Here is a 21,915-nt window from a genome sequence, read left to right as displayed (position 1 = left end):
TCCCACATGTAAAATTCTTTACACCTTTGGTTTCTGTGGCTATTCCACCTTCTGGTTCTCCTCCTACCTTTCCTATTCATCTCTGACTGTTTGTCATGCTCCTCTTCTTCTGTTTACTTCTTAAATGTAACTTTCTGGATCCCTTCTGGGTCTTCATCCTCCAATCACAGCCTCAACCATAGCCTATGCTAATAATTCTCTATCACACCTCTCTCCTCAAAGCCAAGACATGGATTTACAACTCTCTACTGGCCTTCTTCACTTGCATGTCCTGAAAGCACTTCAAATGTAACTTGTTCAACAAAGATCTCACCATCTTCTCCTCTCCCTCTAGAGGTCGTGGTCACCATCTCTCCTTGCCAAATGTTTCTCCTCCTCCCTACTCTGATAATGGAATCTCCATCTACTCAATTACTCAAGCTGGACTCTCCCACATGGGCAACCAAGTCATTCTCACCTTATAGCCAGAATCTCTCCCAGGTTCCCTCCTGCCCCTCCTTTTCCAACCTATGCTTCGCATGTAAGATCATATCTAAACCCTTAGTACACCCAGAAGTAACTGTTTCTCCAGGCTCATCTCTCCCAGACCATCTTTACCCTGTGTCACTGGGCTTGACCTATTCCTGGACACCCCTTTGCACATTCATTCCCTCTGCCTGGAAAGCCCTTCTCACTGATCTCAGTGGTGCCTGGGGTCCAAGGCCCAGCTCAGCAGTCCCTATCTCCAGAACATCTGCCTTCCTAAGTCCTCCGCAGAACTGTATTTCCCTCCCTGTGTTTCAGGGATCTTTGACCACGCCTCTGTTACTGCACCTGTCATACAGCAGGCATGTCTGCCTCTTCCTCAAGAGCTCCTTGTACTATTTGTATTTGTCATGGCCATGACTAGAGCAGAGCCAGGCATACAGTTGGTGCTCAAAGAATGTTTATATCCATTATCCCATTCTCTGGGACACTAAGGGGGAAATGATGCAGGCAGATAGGTAGGGATGCAGAAACAACCCTCAGGAGGAGGTTGCTCAAGATTGGAGCAAGCTTTAGGGAGCCACCTGCCCAGGTGTGAGAGCTGAGACCATGTTAACAGGAGAAAGAACACAAGGCCAGGAGACCACACAACCCTGAGTGATCCTTTCCACATTGTCTATCTGTTGGTCTGTCTCTGTCTCTGTTCCCCCATTCATCTCTCTCTTTCCCTTTTGTCAATTCCTTTCCCTGTCTGTCTGTGACAGTCATTTTAAATGGATCTCTTTTGACTTGTTTTTCTTGCTTTTGTGTCAGTTAATCATTCTTTTATTATCTTTTAATCTGACTTGTTTCCTTTCCGTTTCTCCTCACTCAGCCTGCCATTAACATAGAGATAAATTGTTGGTATTTATTGAGTGGGTCTACATGTCTTTATTTTAAAGGCAAGGAATGTGATCAAGGGGAGCATTTTAAACAAGTATCTCCTTGAAACACCTAAGCCAACTGCTTTTCACTTGATTTCCACAGACTGAGTTCATTGGTTCCCAGCAGGTCACTGGTCCTCAGGGTAACAGATGTTCCCTGCTCTTGGTCTTGTATGACGGCTGGCACTGCTGTCCCCTTTGGGACTCAGCCTTTTAGGTGAATAAGTGCAGAGCCTTGTGCTTACCATGTTGTAGATAAAAATACAGAGGCACGGGCTAGGAATGAACTTGACTTCCCAGCTCAGTGGAGCAGGGCTGGGAAGAGAACACAAAAAGGCCTGGCCAATCAGGGCAGAGGAATTGGTAAGAAAGCTTTCAGCCCTGACAATGGTCCACGAGGGATGCTCCCTTGTGGAGCTGCTTTTCACTGACACCAGGCTTCTGAGGGCAGAATGGCAGATCACGGCCAGCCACATTAAATATGTAATTTCAGAAATGTGATCAAACTGACTTCCTGCCAGAGCTATGAAGCAAATCCCACGGGGGGCTGGAGGACCTATTTGTTTTCCATTTTTGATTCTGTGGTAGGTTGATTTTTTTTTTTTTTTTTGAGAGAGACATTTAATTTACCCAGTCTTTTCAATCAAAGAAATTGATACATTAACAAGACTGGTGATGGTGGTAGCAGCAGCTGGGGAAGTAATTAAAAAGTCTAATCTTTCTTTGTTTCCAAAAGCACCAGTCCCTAAATTGGATGGGTCCCAATGGGCTTGAAAGCAGACAAAGTTTTAATAGAACTTTTACTTAAAGTCCAACACTGGCTTTGTTGTGCCCTGATGCTGAGATTTTGGGAGGAATCTTTCTTTTCCAGGATTCAATGTTCTGGACATGGGAGGACTGGAGGGATGAAGGATTACATTAGTTTACTAGGGCTGTCACAACAAAACACTACAAAATAGGTGGCTTCAAATAGCAGAAATTTATTCTCTCACAGTTTTGGAGGCCAGAAGTCTGAAATCAAGACGTTAACAGGACCATGCTCTGATGGCTCTAGGAGAGAATCTGTCCCATGCCTTTCCCTAGCTTTTGGTGGTTGCTGGCAATCCTTGGCATTCCTTGGCTTGAAGATGCATCATTCTAATCTCTGCCTCCATTTTTACATGGTGTTCATCCTGTGTGTCATGTCTGTATCTCTGTTTTCTCTTCTTATAAGGACATCAGTTATATTGGATTAGGGCCCACTCTAATCCAGTATGGACTCAACTTAATTGCATCTACAAAGACCCTATTTTAAAATAAGGCCACATTCATGGACACTAGGGGTATACTGAACCCATAGCAGGGACCAGAGTTTATGGTAGGGAAGGCAAGACTGCCCATGGTGCCTGGGGGGGCCTACATCCATGTCTAGAAAGAGGTGAATTACCTGGCCTACCTGGGATAGTCTCAATTTGGGGACATCAAGCCTTGGTCCTATAGCTGCCCACATCTTGGATATCAAATTGGTCATTCAGTCCAAACACCAGGTTGTCCAGGAAATGAGAGCCCTCTCCATAGAGTGGGGACTTCATCTTTGAATTAACTTTTTGATGTGGTAGAAAGAGCACTAGACTTGAAGTCAGAAAATCTGGGTTCAGTCTTCTCTAATGCTCATCAGCTCCATAACTTGGGAGCACGGTTAATAAATGTCTTCAGCCCTCAATTTACATTTCTATAAAAGTGGGATATAAAATAATTTTCACCCACCACAATTTTATGACAAGCTGAAGTGAGAAAGGGGGGCGTGGAAGAGTTTTGCAAAGTATCAAACTTTTTTTTTTTCAATAAATGAAAATCCTCTTTCTCTGCCTCATCTGGGTAGAAACTTTGGTTATTCTGCTTTAAAAGGTGATCTGATTCTTCACACACCCAGAATAGGCAAACATGAATTAAAGGTGGGCAGGATATCATCTGCTTCTGTGGCTCTAGAACTCAAGGTGATTAAAACCCCCAGTGGCCTCAATCTCTTAGCTACCTGCAGTTACCAAATAAAACAGGTTTTTATCTGGGTAGGGAGTTGGGGTCCAATCCTTTAGCCAAGCCTATAAATAAGTCTTAAGGCATCAGAGCTGGATAATAAAAGGAAAAAAATTCTTTCTTTAGATGTCCCCCCCAGCTTCTTCAAAGCCTTGGGGAAAGAATGTGCAGCTCTGCTTGTTGATGACGCAATTAGCAGGCTCCCATCATTCAAGACAAGAGACAAGAAAGAGCTGGAGGGCTTCCCTGGTGGCACAGTGGTTAAGAATCTGCCTGCCAATGCAGGGGGCACAGGTTCGAGCCCTGGTCCAGGAAGATCCTACATGCCGCGGAGCAAGTAAGTCCGTGCGCCACAGTTACTGAGCCTGCACTCTAGAGCCCGTGAGCCACAACTACTGAGCCCATGTGCCACAACTACTGAAGCCCACACGCCTAGAGCCAGTGGTCCGCAACAAGAGAAGCCACTGCAATGAGAAGCCCACGCACCACAACAAAGAGTAGCCCCGGCTCGCCGCAACTAGAGAAAGCCCACGCGCAGCAACAAAGACCCAATGCAGCCAAAAAATAAATAAATAAGTATATTTAAAAAAAAAAAAAAAAAAAAAAGAGCTGGAATCTGATACCAAATGCCATTGAAGAAAATATATTTTACACAACATAAAAGGCCCCAACGTAAATTAGAAGAAATATGGGAAGACTTCAAAAAGGTAGGTCAAACTTTTTCCTCAAGCAGATAATTACAGACTGGGGTGAGTAAATCTTATTAGCCTCTCTCCACCTCATCTCTTCTCATAAAACACCCTTGAAAGGAAAGCCATACTCAATTCAGGACTGGACAAGCTTGCCTGAGAGGGATGGCCCGCCACTGTCTATCATGATGCCTGTGGTCGGGTTGTTGATGCCTACCCTGCCGCCCTCTCCTACCTCCCCCTCCAGACGTCCCCTCCCACCTCCACCCCAGAACGCAGGTGAAGACAGCCAGCCAGGCACCAAGCTCCACCACTCAGGGCCCGCATCGACTTGCTGAGTCTTGGTTACTTCTCACTGTCTGAAGAACTATCCCTTCAGGCAGCAATTTTCCAGTCAAATTTCTCTGCCCAAGTTTGAGGTCTTAAAATTAATGAAGTTGTTAACATTTCTTAAAATGTCTTTCGCGGCAGTTGAAAGGTGTGGATTTATCACCAGTGAGCCTGCTGGCCTCTTTGGTTCATAGAGAGATATGCGCTGAGTCCCGCAAACATCTTTAAGAGAACAGGAGTCTCAGTCTTCAGTCTGCTCTGCTGTGTGTCTCAGGACTAGTCTTCAACCTCAGTGTCCCAGAGGTGCTCTTTGTGGCAATGGGCTGAGCTCCCTACAGGATTGTTTCTCTGGACAATAAGCTCTGAGAGAGCAGGAGCAAGTCTCACTTATGTTTGTGTTTGTATCACCTCTAACATTTGGCACTGGACCAGGCACACACCGGTGGTGGTGGGGACAGGTGGGTCCTTATGAGTCTCAGCTGAATTAAATATAGGAAGAGATGAAAAGGCTCTGAGATTACCACTGCACCCAGTCAAGGAGCCACCAACCAAGAATCATCTATTCTCACCCTGTGAATCAGTAGCAATGATGGTGCTGACTTTGGCACCCTCATTGAGCATTTCGGCAAGGCCTGACCAATGGTTTGGGTTCCCTCCTCTGCCAAGAAGGGAAATCATGAGGCTTCTAGGCTAAAAGGAGCATTTGAAAGGAATCCTAGGAGTCTTGCATATCTATTCTTTTGCCCAAGGAGCATGCCACCCCACCCTCATTTTATACATGAGATAGGTGAGGCCCAGGGAGAGGAAGCAGGTGTATCAGAGCCAAGCAGTGGGCATGTAGCGGTTTAAATAAGCTCCGGTGGTTTTCTCCTTTCAACTTGAAATCTCTTTCTAGATGTTTCAGAGAGAACAAATGCAATGTCCTCTGTGTCATGCAGGAGGCAGACTGGCCTGTTTTGGACATTCTGCATTTTATAGAAGTTGTGGAGATGCTGAATGACTTTGAGAGCAAATTCAAACAACGTTATCCAAAGACTGGTTCTATCACAAATCTGGTTTTACAAAGCAATAACAGTATAAAGGACCAGATTTCAATTATTTATAAACACCTGCCCTTATCCTAAGATGATACTCAGTGTCTGGCTTAAATAAAATCAAGCAGTAATTCTTATCTGGAATCTCCTGACAGCTACTGATCTTCCCCTGCAACCGGGGAGGCTTAGCAGTATAGCAGGAAACATCCCAGCAGAGTACAATTCTAAACTGCCCTAGGGTTTTTCATGCATTTATTTTTTAAAGTTTGAAATGAAGGTACAATTAATATGAACCAAGACTCACTGCTCTACGAAGGAGGGACACTAGCAGGTGGAAGGTCTGTTAGGTGCACTTTAAAAAGCTCAGGCCCAGGGGCAGAGACTGAGTGGCAGGAATAGGTAAATATGCCCAGAAGGGAATCTAGAACTCAGTGTATACCAGGTTCATAAATACTTAGTTGAATCAGGCCTGATGAGTAAGTTCCATCCCTGAAGGCCTCTGCATTCATTTATCATGCACAAGCCTCTATGAGTTTCTTCTATGTGATGGGATAAAGTGGGGAGCAAACACAGATTTGTGCCTGCCCTCATGGGGTTCACCCTAGAGGAGTTCAAGAGAAGAAAAAAATGTCCAAGTTGAAATACATCAGCTCGCCTCCAAACCTGCCCTTTCCTCTGCAGAGGCCCAGCTCCTGTGAGCTATTAGGATGAACATGGAGGATGAGGAATGCTACACCATGTAAATATGGCCTCACCCTAGCAGTCTGCGTAGGTAGCTCCCTAGGAGAAAAAGTGAAGGGAAGAATTCTGCTTTTGTAGTTAGAAAATCCACTTTGTATGATCTTATTATGCTCAATTTCTGCATCTGTAAAAATGGAATGGGACTTGGCCTCCTTACCTCTGAGGTTGTTGCAGAATCAAATGAACTGAAATAATACCTAGAAACACGTCTGGGTACTTTTAAGGAGGTACCTAAACGTAAGGAAATCACTTGAGGGGCCCCAGAAGACCCTCATAATAACAATCCTCTCTTCAAGAGATCACTATTAGAAACACTCATGGGTTAGAACCCTGTATCTAGAAAGCTACAGTCAAAATTCAAATAAGCATTACATCTAATGACTGGTAAGGGGATGTCAGGAATACCACACACATAAAGGCTGGGGGGATGAGATATGGCAGCGACAAAGCCCTTGGCTTCCTCCAGGATACATAAGGCAGCTGTCAGTCTGGAGAAGCCAGTCCTGGGGGGAATGGTCTTAAGTTGGGTGTCAATGGAGACTAAGGGTAGAGAAAGACTTCCTCCCCGACAAGCCATACATCACAAGCTGAAACTCACAGCTTCTTTAATTATGAGATGGTGACAGTACATCACAAATAACTATCAAAATATACTTACCATATCGGCTACGATGAGACAGGAAAGGGAAGGAATCTTTCATTATCCAGGTCAGATTCCAGGCAAAAGAATCAGGAGGAAGAGAAGGCAGGTTTGTTGGTGACTCCAAGGAGCTCTGACGGGAACCTAAAAAGACAAAGAGAACACTGATCTTTGCCCTTGGGATGTGTCTTTTAGCTGTCACTCATATTGCTTATAAAAGAAAATTCATAAAAGGCTTTCATGACATCAGTTGGAAAATGAGGGGAAAAAAGACTGAGTCACGAGTAGGTTGAATTGACCTCAGTACCTCACTGCACATTTTCTACCAAGGGCAGCCAGATCGAAGAAGTCTGAATCTTGTGACCTAGGCCATGCCAAACATCTCTGGGAGACGAACTAGAAGCCAGGCTACTTAATGGCTTGGTCTAATAGCTCTATCCAAAGTCTATTCTGCTTATAAGAATTTGTGCAACTTTACAGAGAACTTTAATTCATCTCATTTAAATAATGCCTCCACTCTACTTTATGTTCCGACTTGTAACTTCATCTAATGTTGTTTGCTTGGGTTATTGCCTTATCAATGAGAGTGTTGAAACTGCACTCAGAAGTTATGAGTTTTGACAACTGTGTTATTTTCAGGAAAAAAAAAAAAAGCTAGGTGATGAGTTTCCCCATAACTAAGAGCCCAGGGAGCCACAAAGGATTAATGTTTCTGATTTGCATGAGAGAAAGAAGGGTTGAGAGAAAAGGAGCAAAAGCAGCATTGTTCCTTTGCTTAACAGTACCTCAAGTGGGTTTTGTGGGGTGAAAAGTAATTATAATATATCTACAAATCAAATGAACACGGGCTGCATGCTCTTATGCAGTTCTTCCCAGAAATCCCCAACTCAATCACTATTTGCTAACGTTTTAAGGCAGGCAAAGCTTTTTCTGTTAAAAAAATAGAATCAGTTTGAGAATCAGTTCTGTTTAGGAGATAGACACATAGCAAGACTGAGTGTGGGGAGGAGGCAAGGAAGGGAACTAGAATTTCTTCTGCAGCTTCCATGGGCGAGGCACCATGCTGGGCTCTTAACCCACATAATTTCGCAGTGACCCTCTGAGATAAGCATTACCATCCCTGTTTCACATATGCAACAACTGAGGCTCAGAGGGGCAAATGATGGAATCTGAAACTGAAGCCAGTTTTGCCTGGCCTCAGGAGGCCACGCTATACCATGGGTGGGCTGGTTTGCTACTCAAACAGTAATTGTTAAACCACCTAGACTGATTTCACAAAGAGGAAGAGGAGGAAGAAGAGAAAGAATAAAAGGAAGCAACAGTAGCAGTAGCATTTTTTTAGCCTATTTGCTTTGTAGATTCTTCCACATCACCTCCAGTACGCAACCCTCCTTCAACCCTCTTTTAGTATCAATCCCTCTTCGCACACTTTAAGGAAATAACTGCCCTGAGTGGCCACAGCAGACTTTTGTTTCCAGACCGCTCCACTGTTCTATTTACAGGTGCTGCCTTTGGGTAAAGCCCACTTGTTCCTGCCACTAGAACAGAATGGGCATTCTATGTTCTCCTTCCTAAAAGAAACACTCTTCTTTCTGCCTTCCAAAGATTTGAGTTGGAAGTGCTGGCTTCTGAGTACCTAGAAAAGAGTTTTTGACTTTTCTCCCACATCTGATCTAAAGAGATAAGAATTGAATTGGTTAGTACCCAGATACATCGTTTGCAGCATTTCTCCAAAATGGCTTAGAGGAATGCACTGAAAGGGGTCAGAAATTATGTTAGTAAGTTTCAGAGAGCAGCCATCTCATTTCACCCTCACATCAACTCTGTTTTATAGATGGGCAATGGGGCTGAGAGAAGTGAGGTCCAAGACCACACACGTCTACTTAGGAGCAGGCTTGAGTTTATTAGACTTTTAAAGAATTAATAATATTAATTGAGCACACATGGACCAGCCATTGTGCTAAGTGCTTTAAGTGTGTGATTACATTCACTTCTTAAAACAACCTTGTGAATAAGTATCAATACTATTATTGGGCCTTATTTTGAGCCCAGGGAAACTGAGGCTGAGAGAGCTTGGGTGCCCTAACTGTGGCCACATGGCCAGCAGGCAGGAGACCAGAGTCAACAGACCAGACTGGCCTGATGCTATAGCCCATGCTCCTTCCACCACCCTTCATGGACCCCCACAAACTACTGCATGGTGCTTCTCAGTTCTCTACAGGGCCCTTCAGCATCCCCACGGGTCAATGGCTAAGGTCAGAGATCAGAGTATGCTCCAGACTGGGGCAACAGTGTGAGGGGTGTGAGAAGGCTCTGACAACCAACTCCTTGCAATAACCCCCATGTGATTAAAAATTGGCATCTCCATGTCTGCGTCATCAACATAGTTCAAATTTTAAGTAATTCTGAAGCAACAGGAAGACCAAGTCTAGGCAATATTTCCCTGTTTCAGAATGATGTCATTTTTCTTAGCCATACAGTTTGGGAATGATATTAACTTCTTCCTGGATTGAAGCACCAAGTGGATGGGGCTAGACTTCAGGAAGCACTTATGAATCTGTGAGTGGGCACAGAGTGGCAGATGACTTTTAATATGGATAAGGGCCAGGTTATATATTCAGGGGAAAAAAATATCTGAAATCATTCAAAAGGAAGGGCTCTGAGGGCTGAGTCATGGCCCAAGCAAGGAGCCATGGGCATCACTGTGGGTCATTCCTAAAGACATAAGCTTAAACCATTTTATATCCAAAAATGCCAATAAATAGTTGGGCACCTTCAAAGTTAAATACTGAAGAGAAAGCAAGCATTTTCGTCCCGCCCGTACAGGAACTCCCAGAATTTCTGCTAGTAGGTTGGGTTCACATGGTCCTCAGAGGGAAGTGGATAGTGGTTTGCTGGATCAGGCTGGGAGAGCTAATGGAGGGGTCAGCCAAGAGGATGAGCCTCCTCACCTGAGAAGGTGAGGACCGAGAAAGACACAGTCTACATGAATGAGGTTGTTTGCCCAAATCAGAAGCACTGTCACAGAAATGCGTTCTAATTAAAGTTAATAGAATATGCATACATTTAGAATAGAAAGAAGAAAGTACTGCATTTAAGTGCAGGGAAGAGGCTCTCTGCTCCCTTCACACTCCATCTCCACTACCTACCCCCCATCCTCAGCCCTGGTGGGAATGGGGGTTTCCAGCATAGAGGAAAGCTATGCCATAAAAAGCAATCCATTTAAGCAAGAAAAAACTTGGCTCTTTGGTGCTTCCCTCTGAGAACGTGAGGATCAGAGTAAAATGGGTCTCACCAGCACAGACTTATGGGGTGAAGGTGTGAATTAAGACCCGCTGGCTCAAGTAGAGTGTATCTTGGAATCTGGGGGACAGAGGCAGAAAGGAAAGGAGAGGGGAAAGTAGGAGCAAGAGCTTCCAGGTGCCCAAGTGATGGCCAAGACCACCTGAGAGAAAAGTAAAGAAATGTACTCTGGACTGAGGGCATTACTGATTGGTTACAGATAAGATTGTTTTATGTTTTTCCTTTGGGGTAAGGGAGATGGAGATGATATCCTGAGCCCTTTTCCAGGCACCACAGGGTGTCTAGGCAGAATGAAACCCCCAACCTCTTGACACAGCTTTTTCCACTGTGCACCACCCCCCTTGCATCCTCAGCTTAGATTCCAGTGTTCATCACTATCACAATTCCACTGTAATAATTCCCTTGCAAACAACCACAACTCACTTCCTTCTTTTGTCCTTCACAATTGTCCTGAGCAGCTGAATGTGGTGGTAGGAGAGGAGGGGAGCAAAAGGGGAGGAGGAGTACACCAGAGGCTGACAAGTCTCACTTTAAAATCATGACAACAAACCTCAAGAGGACCCTCAGGACTGCCCAGGAATCCTTCTGAATTCGCTAATGGGCTCAATTCACCCTCCCTCTCTCTAGACCCACTCCTTCCAAGTTTCTCTTACCCTTCAAGCTTCCAATCCTCCACCCCCATTCCTCTACTTTCTCAGCTAGTGAACTTGTTTCTTGTTTCATTGAAAAAAAGAGAACCAAATCTACCAACTTACAGGTATCAGTACCTATATATGCTACCTTCTGTCCTGTTGCAGCAGATATGCTGTCTACACTCCTAAGCAGTGGCAGCCTCTCCACTTCGGTGCTAATCTCATCACTTCCCAAGAAATCAGCTGTTGCAATAGTCTGCCCTTTCTCCTGCATCAACAATTTCCGCCCTCTTCCAAGTCAATCTCATCTGCAGCAAACATACACCATCTTAAAAAAAGAAAAGAAAAAACTTCCTTGACCTTCACACTCTTCTTCAGCCATCATCCAATTACTTGCTCTCCTTCACAGCTAAATACCTTAAAAAGATTTGCCTATGCTTCTGTCTCTAGTTTTCCCCTCTCATTTTCTCTTTTCTTTTAATTTTTTTTTTAATTTTTATTTTATTTATTTATTTTTGGCTGCATTGGGCCTTCGTTGCTGCATGTGGGCTTTCTCTAGTTGCAGTGAGCGGGGGCTACTCTTTGTTGCGGTGCACGTGCTTCTCATTGCGGTGGCTGCTCTTGTTGCGGAGCACGGGCTCTAGTCGTGTGGGCTTCAGTAGTGTGGCACACAGGCTCAGTAGTTGTGGCTCACAGGCTCTAGAGTGCAGGCTCAGTAGTTGTGGCGCACGGGATTATTTGCTCTGTGGCATGTGGGATCTTCACAGACCAGGGATCGAACCTGTGTCCCCGGCATTGGCAGGCAGATTCTTATCCACTGTGCCACCAGGGAAGCCCATCCCCTCTCATTTTATTTTAAACTCAATTAAATCAGGATTGTCTCCACTACTCCAGGTCAAGGTCACCAAAGACCCCAAGTTGCATACACAATGAATGAGTCTTGGTCCTTCTCTTACTAGACCTCTCAGCAGCATTGGACCTCGCTGATCCTCCCTGCTTCTTGGATTCTTAACATCTCTGTGACCACATGGTCCTTGGTTGCCATAGTTCTTGCCTCCTAGTTCGGTGGCAGGTCCTCTCTACTCTTCTTTGCTAGATCCTCCTCATTTTCCAGGCTGTACAAAAGGAACATTCTCCACTTCCCAGCAGTAACTGCCCAGGAGATTTCATGGCTGAATACTGTATTTCATAGCAGTGGTTTTAACCAGCTGACAGTGATCAATGACCATGAATTTCAAGTGACCCCAGGACACCAGACCCTTCCTGAACTTCACTAAAGTCTCTTAACCAATGAACAAGGGACTTGTTTTAACCAAGCATGTTCAGACTTATGAATTCATTCTCTCCTGTGCAAAGTGCTGATTTTCAATTCTGAATTAGTATGACCACCATGTAACCCTCTTCCTAAGGCTTTAAAAACTCTGACTTTTATTCCTTAGAGAACTACTCAGTGAATTTCTTGCCTGACATGTAAATAAGCTCAGCTTTTTTTTTCTTTTTAAAAAACTTGATGGGGGAGGGAATATCTGTTTTATTATTTGACAGTTGTTAAAAGTTGGGTAACTTGGGACATTTCTCCATCTAAACTCACTCCCAAAAATGATCTCATCCAGTTTCAAAGCTTTAAATATCATCTATATATTAATACTACTAAATTTATATCTCCAGGCCCAACCTCTTCCCTGAACAGCAGAATGTATGTCCAACTGCCAGTTTGAAATCTCCATCTTATTCCTGGGTAAGTATCACAAACTTAACACATGCAAAAATAAAAACTTGATGTCCCTCCACTGAAACCCCAGGTGTTCCCTACTTCAGATAGCGATGACAAAACTCTCCTGGTTACTTGGGCCAAAACCAAGGAGGAATCCTTGACTTCTTTTTCCCACACCGCACATCAGTTCATCAACCAATCTTGATGACTCTACCTGCATTTTGTCCCTCTCTTCTCTCCCCACATCACCTCTTACCCTGACAACTGCTATAGGCTCCCAGCTGGTTCCCTGCTTCTACTATTGCTCACCTTCAGTGTGCTCTCCACGCAGCAGTCAGACTGATACTCCAGCCCTGAAATAGCATTCACATTTCTTGCCATAGCCTAGCCCTTTAAGGCCCCACATGATCTGGCCCCTGGTTCTCTCTCTGACTTCATTTCCAAACATTTTTCCCTTGATCATGGAGCTCCAGCCCCACGGGCCTCCTTGCTATTCTTTTTTTTTTTTTTAAAGAAATTCACGTTCTTTTATTTATTTATTTATTTATTTATTTATTTATGACTGTGTTGAGTCTTCGTTTCTGTGCAAGGGCTTTCTCTAGTTGCGGCAAGTGGGGACCACTCTTCATCGCGGTGTGCGGGCCTCTCACCATCGCGGCCTCTCCTGCTGCGGAGCACAGGCTCCAGACGCGCAGGCTCAGTAATTGTGGCTCACGGGCCCAGTTGCTCCGTGGCATGTGGGATCTTCCCAGACCAGGGCTCGAACCCGTGTCCCCTGCATTGGCAGGCAGATTCTCAACTGCTGTGCCACCAGGGAAGCCCCTCCTTGCTATTCTTAAACTCGCCAAGCACACTGCCATCTCAGGGCCTTTGCACTGGTGGGTCTCTCAGCCTAAAAAGCTCCTCTCCCCTAGAGGCACAGGGTCATTCCCTCTCTCCATCCAGGTCTCTGCCCAAATGTCACCTCCTCAGAGACAGCTTCCTGATCATCCTATAGGAAAATAGCACACCCCATTAACCACTCTCTATCACCTTGACCTGCATTTATTATTGCTTATATTTATATTCATCTGTTTATTGTGTCTCTCCTGCATTAGTCACTGCTATGTCCCCATGCCTGGCACATAGTAGGCACTCAATAAATATTTGTCAAATAATGAAACCAGAGCCTTTGAGAAAATTATTAGCTCTGGTACTTATTAGCTGTTTAACTCAGGCTAATGACATACTCTGTGAAACCTCAATGTCCTGAAAATGATGATAAAAACAAGCATAATGGATGCTTTAACAATTCTCAGGGTTTTGTATGGGCCAGATGAAATAATGCACACTTGATGTACTCTTCAAATATCAGTCATGCCACTCTTGAAATTTTATGCTTCTATTTCTGTTTCAGGATCCTAAATGAATGGGAGTCTTGGTTCCTTCCCTATCTGAGGATCTAGGATAAAATGTCCAAAAATCAGAAGTGCTCCAGAAGAGCTGCTTCTGTATTATTCACTAGTTAATTATTAACTCTGCCAACTGTCCACAATCTCTGCTACCCCAATTTCAGCCAATTGGCAATGTCTCTATTTTCAGTGTTTATTTTTATATGTCTCACTGTGTGTCTGTTTTCTTCGAAGTCAATGTACATAATATAGTGAATATATCATAGTTGCATCGGCATAAATAATAAAGAGCTATGCGTGTGTGATGGTTATTTACATGAATGCTCTGGGTTCACTAGCAAGCATGTTTTACAAACCTCCATCAACAAAATGTAAAAATGCTTCTCTTCTAAACGCTCCTTGGAACTGCTCCTGTCTTGCCTTGCACACATTTTACTTATTTATTTTCCTCTCAACAATAAAACAATCAGTGACAGCCTGCTAGTTTTTCCCCCTTATTTGAAAACATACTTAATAATGCATTCTTTTACAATGATTTTGTGTCACACGAAGCAAAGCTTAATGTGACCAAATAAATAGCCATCCAGATGTCAAACAGCAGTGAGCGGGCACAGCAAGGCCCGGTGCACAGGAGAGGCCTCCTGCCCGGGATTGGCAGCCCAGGGAAACAGTTTCAGTATTCACGGGGCTGAGCCCACACCTGTGCAGCCAAAGAAACCTTCTCAGTGAATTTACATGACTACTAGTCAGCGGTGATGTTGGAGTTGTGACAGGCAGTTCATTTAGTCTGAAAAACAGAGATGTGATTTTCAGACAGTCGAGGGAGAATTAGCAGATGTGTCCTTTGTCCTAAACACACAGACCTCCCCACACGTTCTCCAGGCCTGGAAATTGAGGGGGCTGAACTAGCGGTTCACTAAGCTCTTCTCCAGTTCACATAGTCAATTCTCGCGGAGTTTGCTTTCACATTTCCTTCCAGCTGGCTCATTCAGAGAGGAGCTATTAGTGTCAGGGCGGAATTTGAATGGGAACTAAAAGGTCCCCACTCCACCTCACCTTTCACTAAACCCCACTCCCCCCTGCCAGGAAGGTTTATGCTCTTTCTTGGTAGCTCAAGTCCTGAAGCAAAAATTATTATTTCTCATAATGTTCTCTTGTACCATTGAAAGGCACAGTTTCAACACATGTTCCTTGCCTCTCCCCGATCCCAAAAGGACCTATGTATAACTACTGAGTTCATTCAGCGGTGAACCCCATCTGTCAGTCAATAAAAGCAGGCATTCCTTCCCAAGGCATGGCATTAAGGAATATTGATGCAACACAAAGGAAATTGTCAACATGGTTCTAGCTCTTGGGGATTGGTTACCTGCAGGGTATATTAGACCCAAACGAGAAAGGGAATCACAAAGAGGCTGCTGCAGAAATGGCTAAAATGTGTAAATTTGAAGCCATCACACTTTGGCCACTACCTGCGTTTTCGTCCTTATTTCCCACTCAGAATCCTTTCACATTCTATGGTCTCCGTTACACGTAAGTCTCCAATCTTTTGCCCAAGCTGATCTCTGCCTAGAACATCCTTCTTGACCTGCTGCTTTCCTAAATTCTACCCTTTCTTAAAGGCCAAAACTGAATCCTTCCTTCTCCAAGGTTCCCCATCTTTCCTGAGCTGCAGCCCCATCAAAGCAGTTGAGCTGGGATCTGGAGTGGCCCAGAGCAAAACTTGACTAGGCCTTCCTCCTCCTTAACCATTACAGCTTATTGCCACCTAGGAAGGTGCCATTAGACCATTTATCAAACAGGCTGTTCAAACTACCTTGGTTGTTTATGACAATGAAGTATAATAGTTTATTAATTTCATTCACAAGTCTCAAGCTCATAGATTTAGAAGAAATTAGCAAAAACTTTTCATGGAGGCTGTTGTTCTGTCTCATGTAGTACATGCTTCCCAAGGTCAGGGTCAGGGCCAGATCAGGGACATAGACCCCAGGTAACCCCTGATACCATGTCTGTGTAGGCCATCAATGACTCATAATTCAAGGTCAAAGCCAGACAATGAAGGTAATATGACATTCAATGCTGCCCCTTTAGAGTTTGTGTCCCAAGTCACTACATTTTGACCTATCTAGAGATGACCTCAGTGTCCCAAGAAAGAGCTCCTGACTGGCCTGTGAGCCTGCAATGTCTCCTCTTGCCCTGGAATCCCTGTTCCAGGTGTGCTTGGTCACTGGTCCTACCTACCTAGGCCGGGTGGACTCACTGGCTTTCGGTAGTAGAGGAAGACTAATTGGCACTTGTACTAAGCCAAGAGCGCAACAAAGAAGGTATCAGTCTCCAGGTAGCCTGATGCTTCACACACACACACACACACACACACACACACACACACACACAAGCACTCCTCCCAGGCTGGGGTGCTTCCATCAGCAGGGCAACGTGACCCTGTGTTCTGGGTCCGTTTCTGTGGCTTGTTCATACTCTCTTTATGAAATTTACTCCACTGTGATCTCGAGCCTATCTTCTCCCCCCAAAATACACTGACTAGAATAATAATCAAAAGGAAGACTTTGAACTGCCACCAGGCCTTTCATTTTGTGATCTCAGAGAGCTTTACCAGGCACAAAATAACTAATGTACCACAAGCGACACAAAGCCCAGGCAGCCTAGGGAACCAGTCCCTCAATGAAGGACCCTTCTCTTTCCAAGTGAGGGAGTGCCTGTGGGGACAACTGCCCACCAGCAGGCCCAGTAGTCTCTGGCTGAGTTGGACAAGAAACTACAAACTATCCACAAACAATTAGTCTTCTCTTGACCTGATATTTCTAGTTAGGAAGTGACAGTTACAAGGGTGACCCCTGGGGAGGGCATGGCCCACTTACACTAGAAGACGTGACCTCCAGCGTAGAGGAGTGGATCCTAACTACTTACACAGTCACTGTGGTTTGACTTACTGATGCCTTTCAGAGCCTTTCACTCTCATAATGCTTACAATAGTCCGACTAGTTAACCCCTTTTACAGATGAGAAGATTGAAACTCAGAAAGCACAACTGCCCTACCCAAGGTCACATAGTGAGAATCATGATAAGACATTCGACTGAAGACCCTGATATATGGACCAACCAGAAATGCCACTCTTCAACACAGACCTCTTGGAGATGATGTTGATTGCCCTGGAGAACAGTGACAGTGTGTTAAATACAGAAGAAACACCGATCAGATTGCAGATGCCTGAAGCATTCTCCTAACTGAGGACGACAGAATCCTTTCAGGTCAACCAAGAAGGTGACCTAGAAACACACACCTTCAGTCAGGGCAGCTGGCTCTCCAGGGTCTCAAGCTCAGCCAGCACTGTTTCCATGACAACCACCAGGTCTGATGCTTGGCCTTGAAATGGGGCCTTGGCTGGTCCAGGGAAATGACGTTCGGGATGGGGAGATGGAGAGGGGCAGAATACTTTCTAGTAACTTCCAGCCCTTTCAATCCTTCTTTATCTACTTGTCACTCCTCTCATTCCAGAAAAAAAAGAGTCTATCCTCCAGGAAACCACACTTTAAATACTACTTTGCTCAGAACAAAGACCTCTCACCCATGGCTGGACACATTTCTAGAAACCGGAAGCAGAATGGTCAACAGGCTGCTGTGTTAGATAGAGACCTGGGTTCCTGGGAACAGAGATGTTACTGTGAGACCTTGGGTTAGCTACTTAACATTTTTGAAGCATTGTTTCTCTACCTTTAAAACTGAACTCATCGTGCTTTCCCATCCAACTTTAGGGATGCTCTGAGAATTAATGAGACAGTATATACAAAGCCCTCAGGCTCTTTTGAAGAAAGATACACTAGAAATCCTTGTGCTGTTACCAAAGGGCATTGTCATGATGATACATTTTAAAACATTCTTCACCTGTATTACTAAAATAAACTCAGCTTAAATTAAAACAGATAAGCCAATAACCTAATTTGCTTCTCCCTGTTCTGGTGCTGCATTTCCCTCTTGCTTCCATTCATCTTGCACTGTGAACAGCAGTGGTCAATGTTAGTTACCCTTGACTCCTATGTGGAGACCCAGGGTGAGAGAGTTGGGAAGGATTGTAAAGACCGTTTATGTATGTCTTCCCATCATATATACGAGGAAGCTGAAACACAGGAAGGGCCAGTGCTTTACCCAAAGTCATCTCGTTAGTGAAAACTCGAGAAACTGATCTTCTGACCCTTCATTCTGTGCCTCGCCTAACCATGGAAGAAGGTAATAAAGAAAGAAGGAGGGGAAAGAAATAGAGTGACATATATTTTGTTCCTTAAACCTTTAAACTACTGCTCTGTGCAATACTCTGGGATGAAAAAGAAAGTAAGGGAAAAGCCAATACTTCATGTGTGCCAATTATGCATACAGGCCCCATACTGGGTATTTTATAACCATCGTCCCATGTCAATCTCACAATTTTCTCAATGGGGGATTATTATCCCCATTTCTAATGAGACCTAAGGCTCAGAGAGATTAAGTAACTTGCCCAAGGCTTTGGAGCCAAAAGGGATGGAGCTAAGATTAATTCATTTGATGAGTATTTATTGAGCATCTCCTATGTGCCAAGCTCTGCCCTTGACAGTTAAGATGTATTAGTGAATAGAATTAAACATCTCTCTCTTAAAGCTTACAGGTTGAGGAGCTTAGAGTGTGGTGGGGCAGCAGCAGACAGCAGTCCAACAACCTCACAAATCCTTGTAACATCTCAGGGTTGGTGCGCGTTATAAAGGAGAGATAAATGGGGCTTCCTTGGTGGCACAGTGGTTAAGAATCTGCCTGCCAATGCAGGGGACATGGGTTCAAGCCCTGGTCTGGGAAGGTCCCACATGCCGCAGAGCAACTAAGCCCGTGTGCCACAACTACTGAGCCTGTGCTCTAGAGCTCACGAGCCACAACTACTGAGCCCACATGACACAACTACTGAGCCCACGTGCCACAACTACTGGAGCTGGCACCTAGAGCCCGTGCTCCACAACAAGAGAAGCCACCGCAATGAGAAGCCCACGACCGCAACGAAGAGTAGGGCCCACTCGCTGCAACTAGAAAAAGCCCATGCGCAGCAATGAAGACCCAATGCAGCCAAAAATAACTAAACTTATAAAAAAAAAAAAAGGGAAAGATAAATGGCCCTATGAGAATGTACAGAAGAGACTTGACTCATCCTTAAGGCCAGGGGAGGACTTCCTGAGAAACTGATGCTTGAGCTAAGGGTCTAAAGTAGATGAGTAGAGTTAACTAGTTAAAGAGAGTGGGATGGGGAGGGAAGCCAGAGAGGGTCTCCTAACCTCTTCACTGTCTCTCCTTTCAGGTCAACTAGGAAGGCCAGCTAGAAACATACACCTGTAGTCAGGTATATGTTATGTCAGGCCCCTCCAAGGCCTCAAGCTCAGCTAGCACTGTTTCCATGGAAACCAATACCAGGCCTGATGCCTGCCCCTTGAGATAGGGCCTTGGCTGATCCAGGGGAAGCATGCTTAGGGTGAAATTTGTCAGAGGCCTGGCAGTCTGATGGAGGATGTGCTGAGAAGGAAACACAGGGGATTAGACCCCTCACAGCTCAAACACACAGCCATACACCAAAGGGAAGGGCTAGGACCTGGTGTCTGGATTCCAGGCTCCCTCCCTACAGGAAGGTTGGCTAACAGGTTGAGCACCAGATAAAAGACAGGGGGATGACTAACAGCACAGGGTAGTCCCGCCAATGGGATGAAGCCATTCTAGGCGCCAGTTCTAGGTGACGTCCCTGGTTGGCTTGAAGGAAGTCTTGTCCTCAGTTAGGAGAATGCTGCAGGTGTCTGTGATCTGATCAGTCTTTCTGCTGTACGTAATTCAATATCCGTGTTTTCCAGGATAATCAGCACCATCTCCAGGAGGTTCTGAGTGGGACTGTAGAATCGCTGGTTGGTCCGTACAGCAGGGGTCCTCAGTAACACCTCACCTTTCTTGGTGGCAAATAAGGAGCAGGTGCTCTGGACTGAGACAGGCTTGTGCCTGAACAGACCCCTGCCCTCTCTGGCCTCCCGTCCCATCCCACTCTCTTTAACTAGTTAACTCTACTCAATCACTTTAGGGCCTCAACTGAAGCATCAATTTCTCAGGCAATCTTCCCCTGACCTTAAGGGTAAAATCAAATTAAGATGTTATCAGTTGTTACAGGTCTGAAGACTGAAAAGTAAAGGGATGAAACTGCTCCCTTTAATTGACAAGAACCACTCTTGCATCCATCTACCTCCTAACGATAAACCCATATTTGCTTTCCCCTCACCGTAGCCTGGGCAACAGCATCCTTTCTTTCCCACCACCATGTTTTATTTTGCTTTAAATATTAGGTGAAGAGAGATGAAGCAGGGGGAGGGGGCTGGTGCAGCAGGAAGAGAGAGAAAAGAAGAGGAAGGAAGGTGAAGGAAGAGACAGTGAAGAGACTAGCAATAAGAATTGAGCAGAAACAAAGAAGAGAAGAAAGTGGAGAGGGAGACAGAGAAATCACCTGATATCTTTCACTATTTGGAAGTTACCAAGAGAAAGTTATTCAAAGTACCTCTGTAAAAAAGCCATAAAACACCTTGGGGAAAACATGAAAATCATGCTGCCACCATACAGATGAGCACCCTGGAATTAGCTGCCAGAGCAATGTCTGAAAAGAGGAAATTCAATGGCCCCCATTGCTGCCTCCAGGCTTGCACCGCCTCCAAATCGCCTGGCTCTGAAAGCAGAGGCAGTAGTTTGGAGCCAGCAAGTGTGAAGGAATGTCGGAGCTGTTATTTGCCTTCATGCAGCACATCTTGAGTGCATCTTTTAGAAAGATAATTTAAAATACTCTTTCAGTTTCACTATAGAAAATCCGAAAAAAAATCAGGAAGGTCTAAAGAAGAAAATAAATATGACCCATACCTCCACATCCAGAAAGCCAGTGTTAACCTTTTATAGTATATTGTTTTGTGACTTGGTTTTCACTTACTTATCAAGATAGCATTTGGCTTAAGGTCTGTTGAGGAGATGGAGAGCTCCTCTCCACCCGTGAGATCTCTGTCTGCAGGACTGAGAGAAGTCATCTCCGGAAGACCTGTGGGCCAACACCAGCCAGCTCACACCTTGGAGCACAGATGCTAAAACCATGGAAACTTGAGATGCTCTCCGCCCACAGCATGGGCCTGCAGTCAAAGGCAACACAGGACAGTCTTTAGTGGGAAGGCGGGACCCTGGCCTGGGTAGAGTTGAGAGCAGCTGGGATGTGAATACAGATAAGCCAGGGGATGCTGTGTACCCTCAGCATCACTGCGCTTCACTGGGTGGAGGGCAAAGAACTTCTGCTCCGGTAGATGCCTTACAGAGGTCCCAAGATTGTAGGAAATGTATTTCAGTGCTTGAGCCTCAAGGATAGATGCAGTACTCTGATTTCATAACTTAGGAAAGATTGTCTAAAAAAGTGGAATTCCATCTTATTCTCAAAGGGACAGTCAATGAGGGTAAACTAAAGACAGAGTTCTGTCTCTCTGTGGCCAGTGATATATCCAACAAATGTATGGCAGCTCTTAAAGCCCCTTCATATGCATTCAAGCCTTTGATCCTTACAATGACCGTGTAAGATATTTTTAAAACTCCCAACTTAGAGAGGAAGAAAATGAAAATCAAAGAGGTTAAGTAAGTGCTTCCTAACCTTTTTCTATATCATGACACACAGAGAAAATGATAATATTTGTATGGCCCACTGGGGTAAACAGAAGGCAACTGGCTTGGCGTGGGGGGGTGGGACTTCAGCCACACCTGGTCCACCTCAGCCTCCCAGAGTTGCTGAGGGCCTCAATAGTTTGGAATCTCTGCCTGCCAGCTGGCATCTACAACACACCCATGACACGGCACACTGTTGGGGAAGAAAGCTCTGGGCCAAGAGGAATGACCAGAGTCACAAGTATGAGAAGTGAAAGAGAGTGCCATCACCCTGCATCTTGGGCTTCCCTGGTGGCGCAGTGATTGAGAATCTGCCTGCTAATGCAGGGGACACGGGTTCGAGCCCT

At 44.9% G+C, this 21,915-nt stretch overlaps 1 protein-coding gene across 1 annotated transcript in view; it reads right to left on the bottom strand.

Annotated features, from left to right (window-relative positions):
• Positions 1-21,915, bottom strand: part of ALK (ALK receptor tyrosine kinase) — a 739,286-nt gene that overhangs the window by 526,121 nt on the left and 191,250 nt on the right. Inside the window, exon 3 of the mRNA XM_059942612.1 lies at positions 6,857-6,971. Coding sequence (XP_059798595.1) covers positions 6,857-6,971 — 115 coding nt within the window. The remainder of the gene's footprint in view (positions 1-6,856; positions 6,972-21,915) is intronic.

The sequence above is a fragment of the Balaenoptera ricei genome, chromosome 13, assembly GCF_028023285.1.
Source record: "Balaenoptera ricei isolate mBalRic1 chromosome 13, mBalRic1.hap2, whole genome shotgun sequence".
In the NCBI taxonomy this organism is placed as follows: domain Eukaryota; kingdom Metazoa; phylum Chordata; class Mammalia; order Artiodactyla; family Balaenopteridae; genus Balaenoptera; species Balaenoptera ricei.
This window is presented reverse-complemented; position numbering and strand designations above follow the sequence as displayed.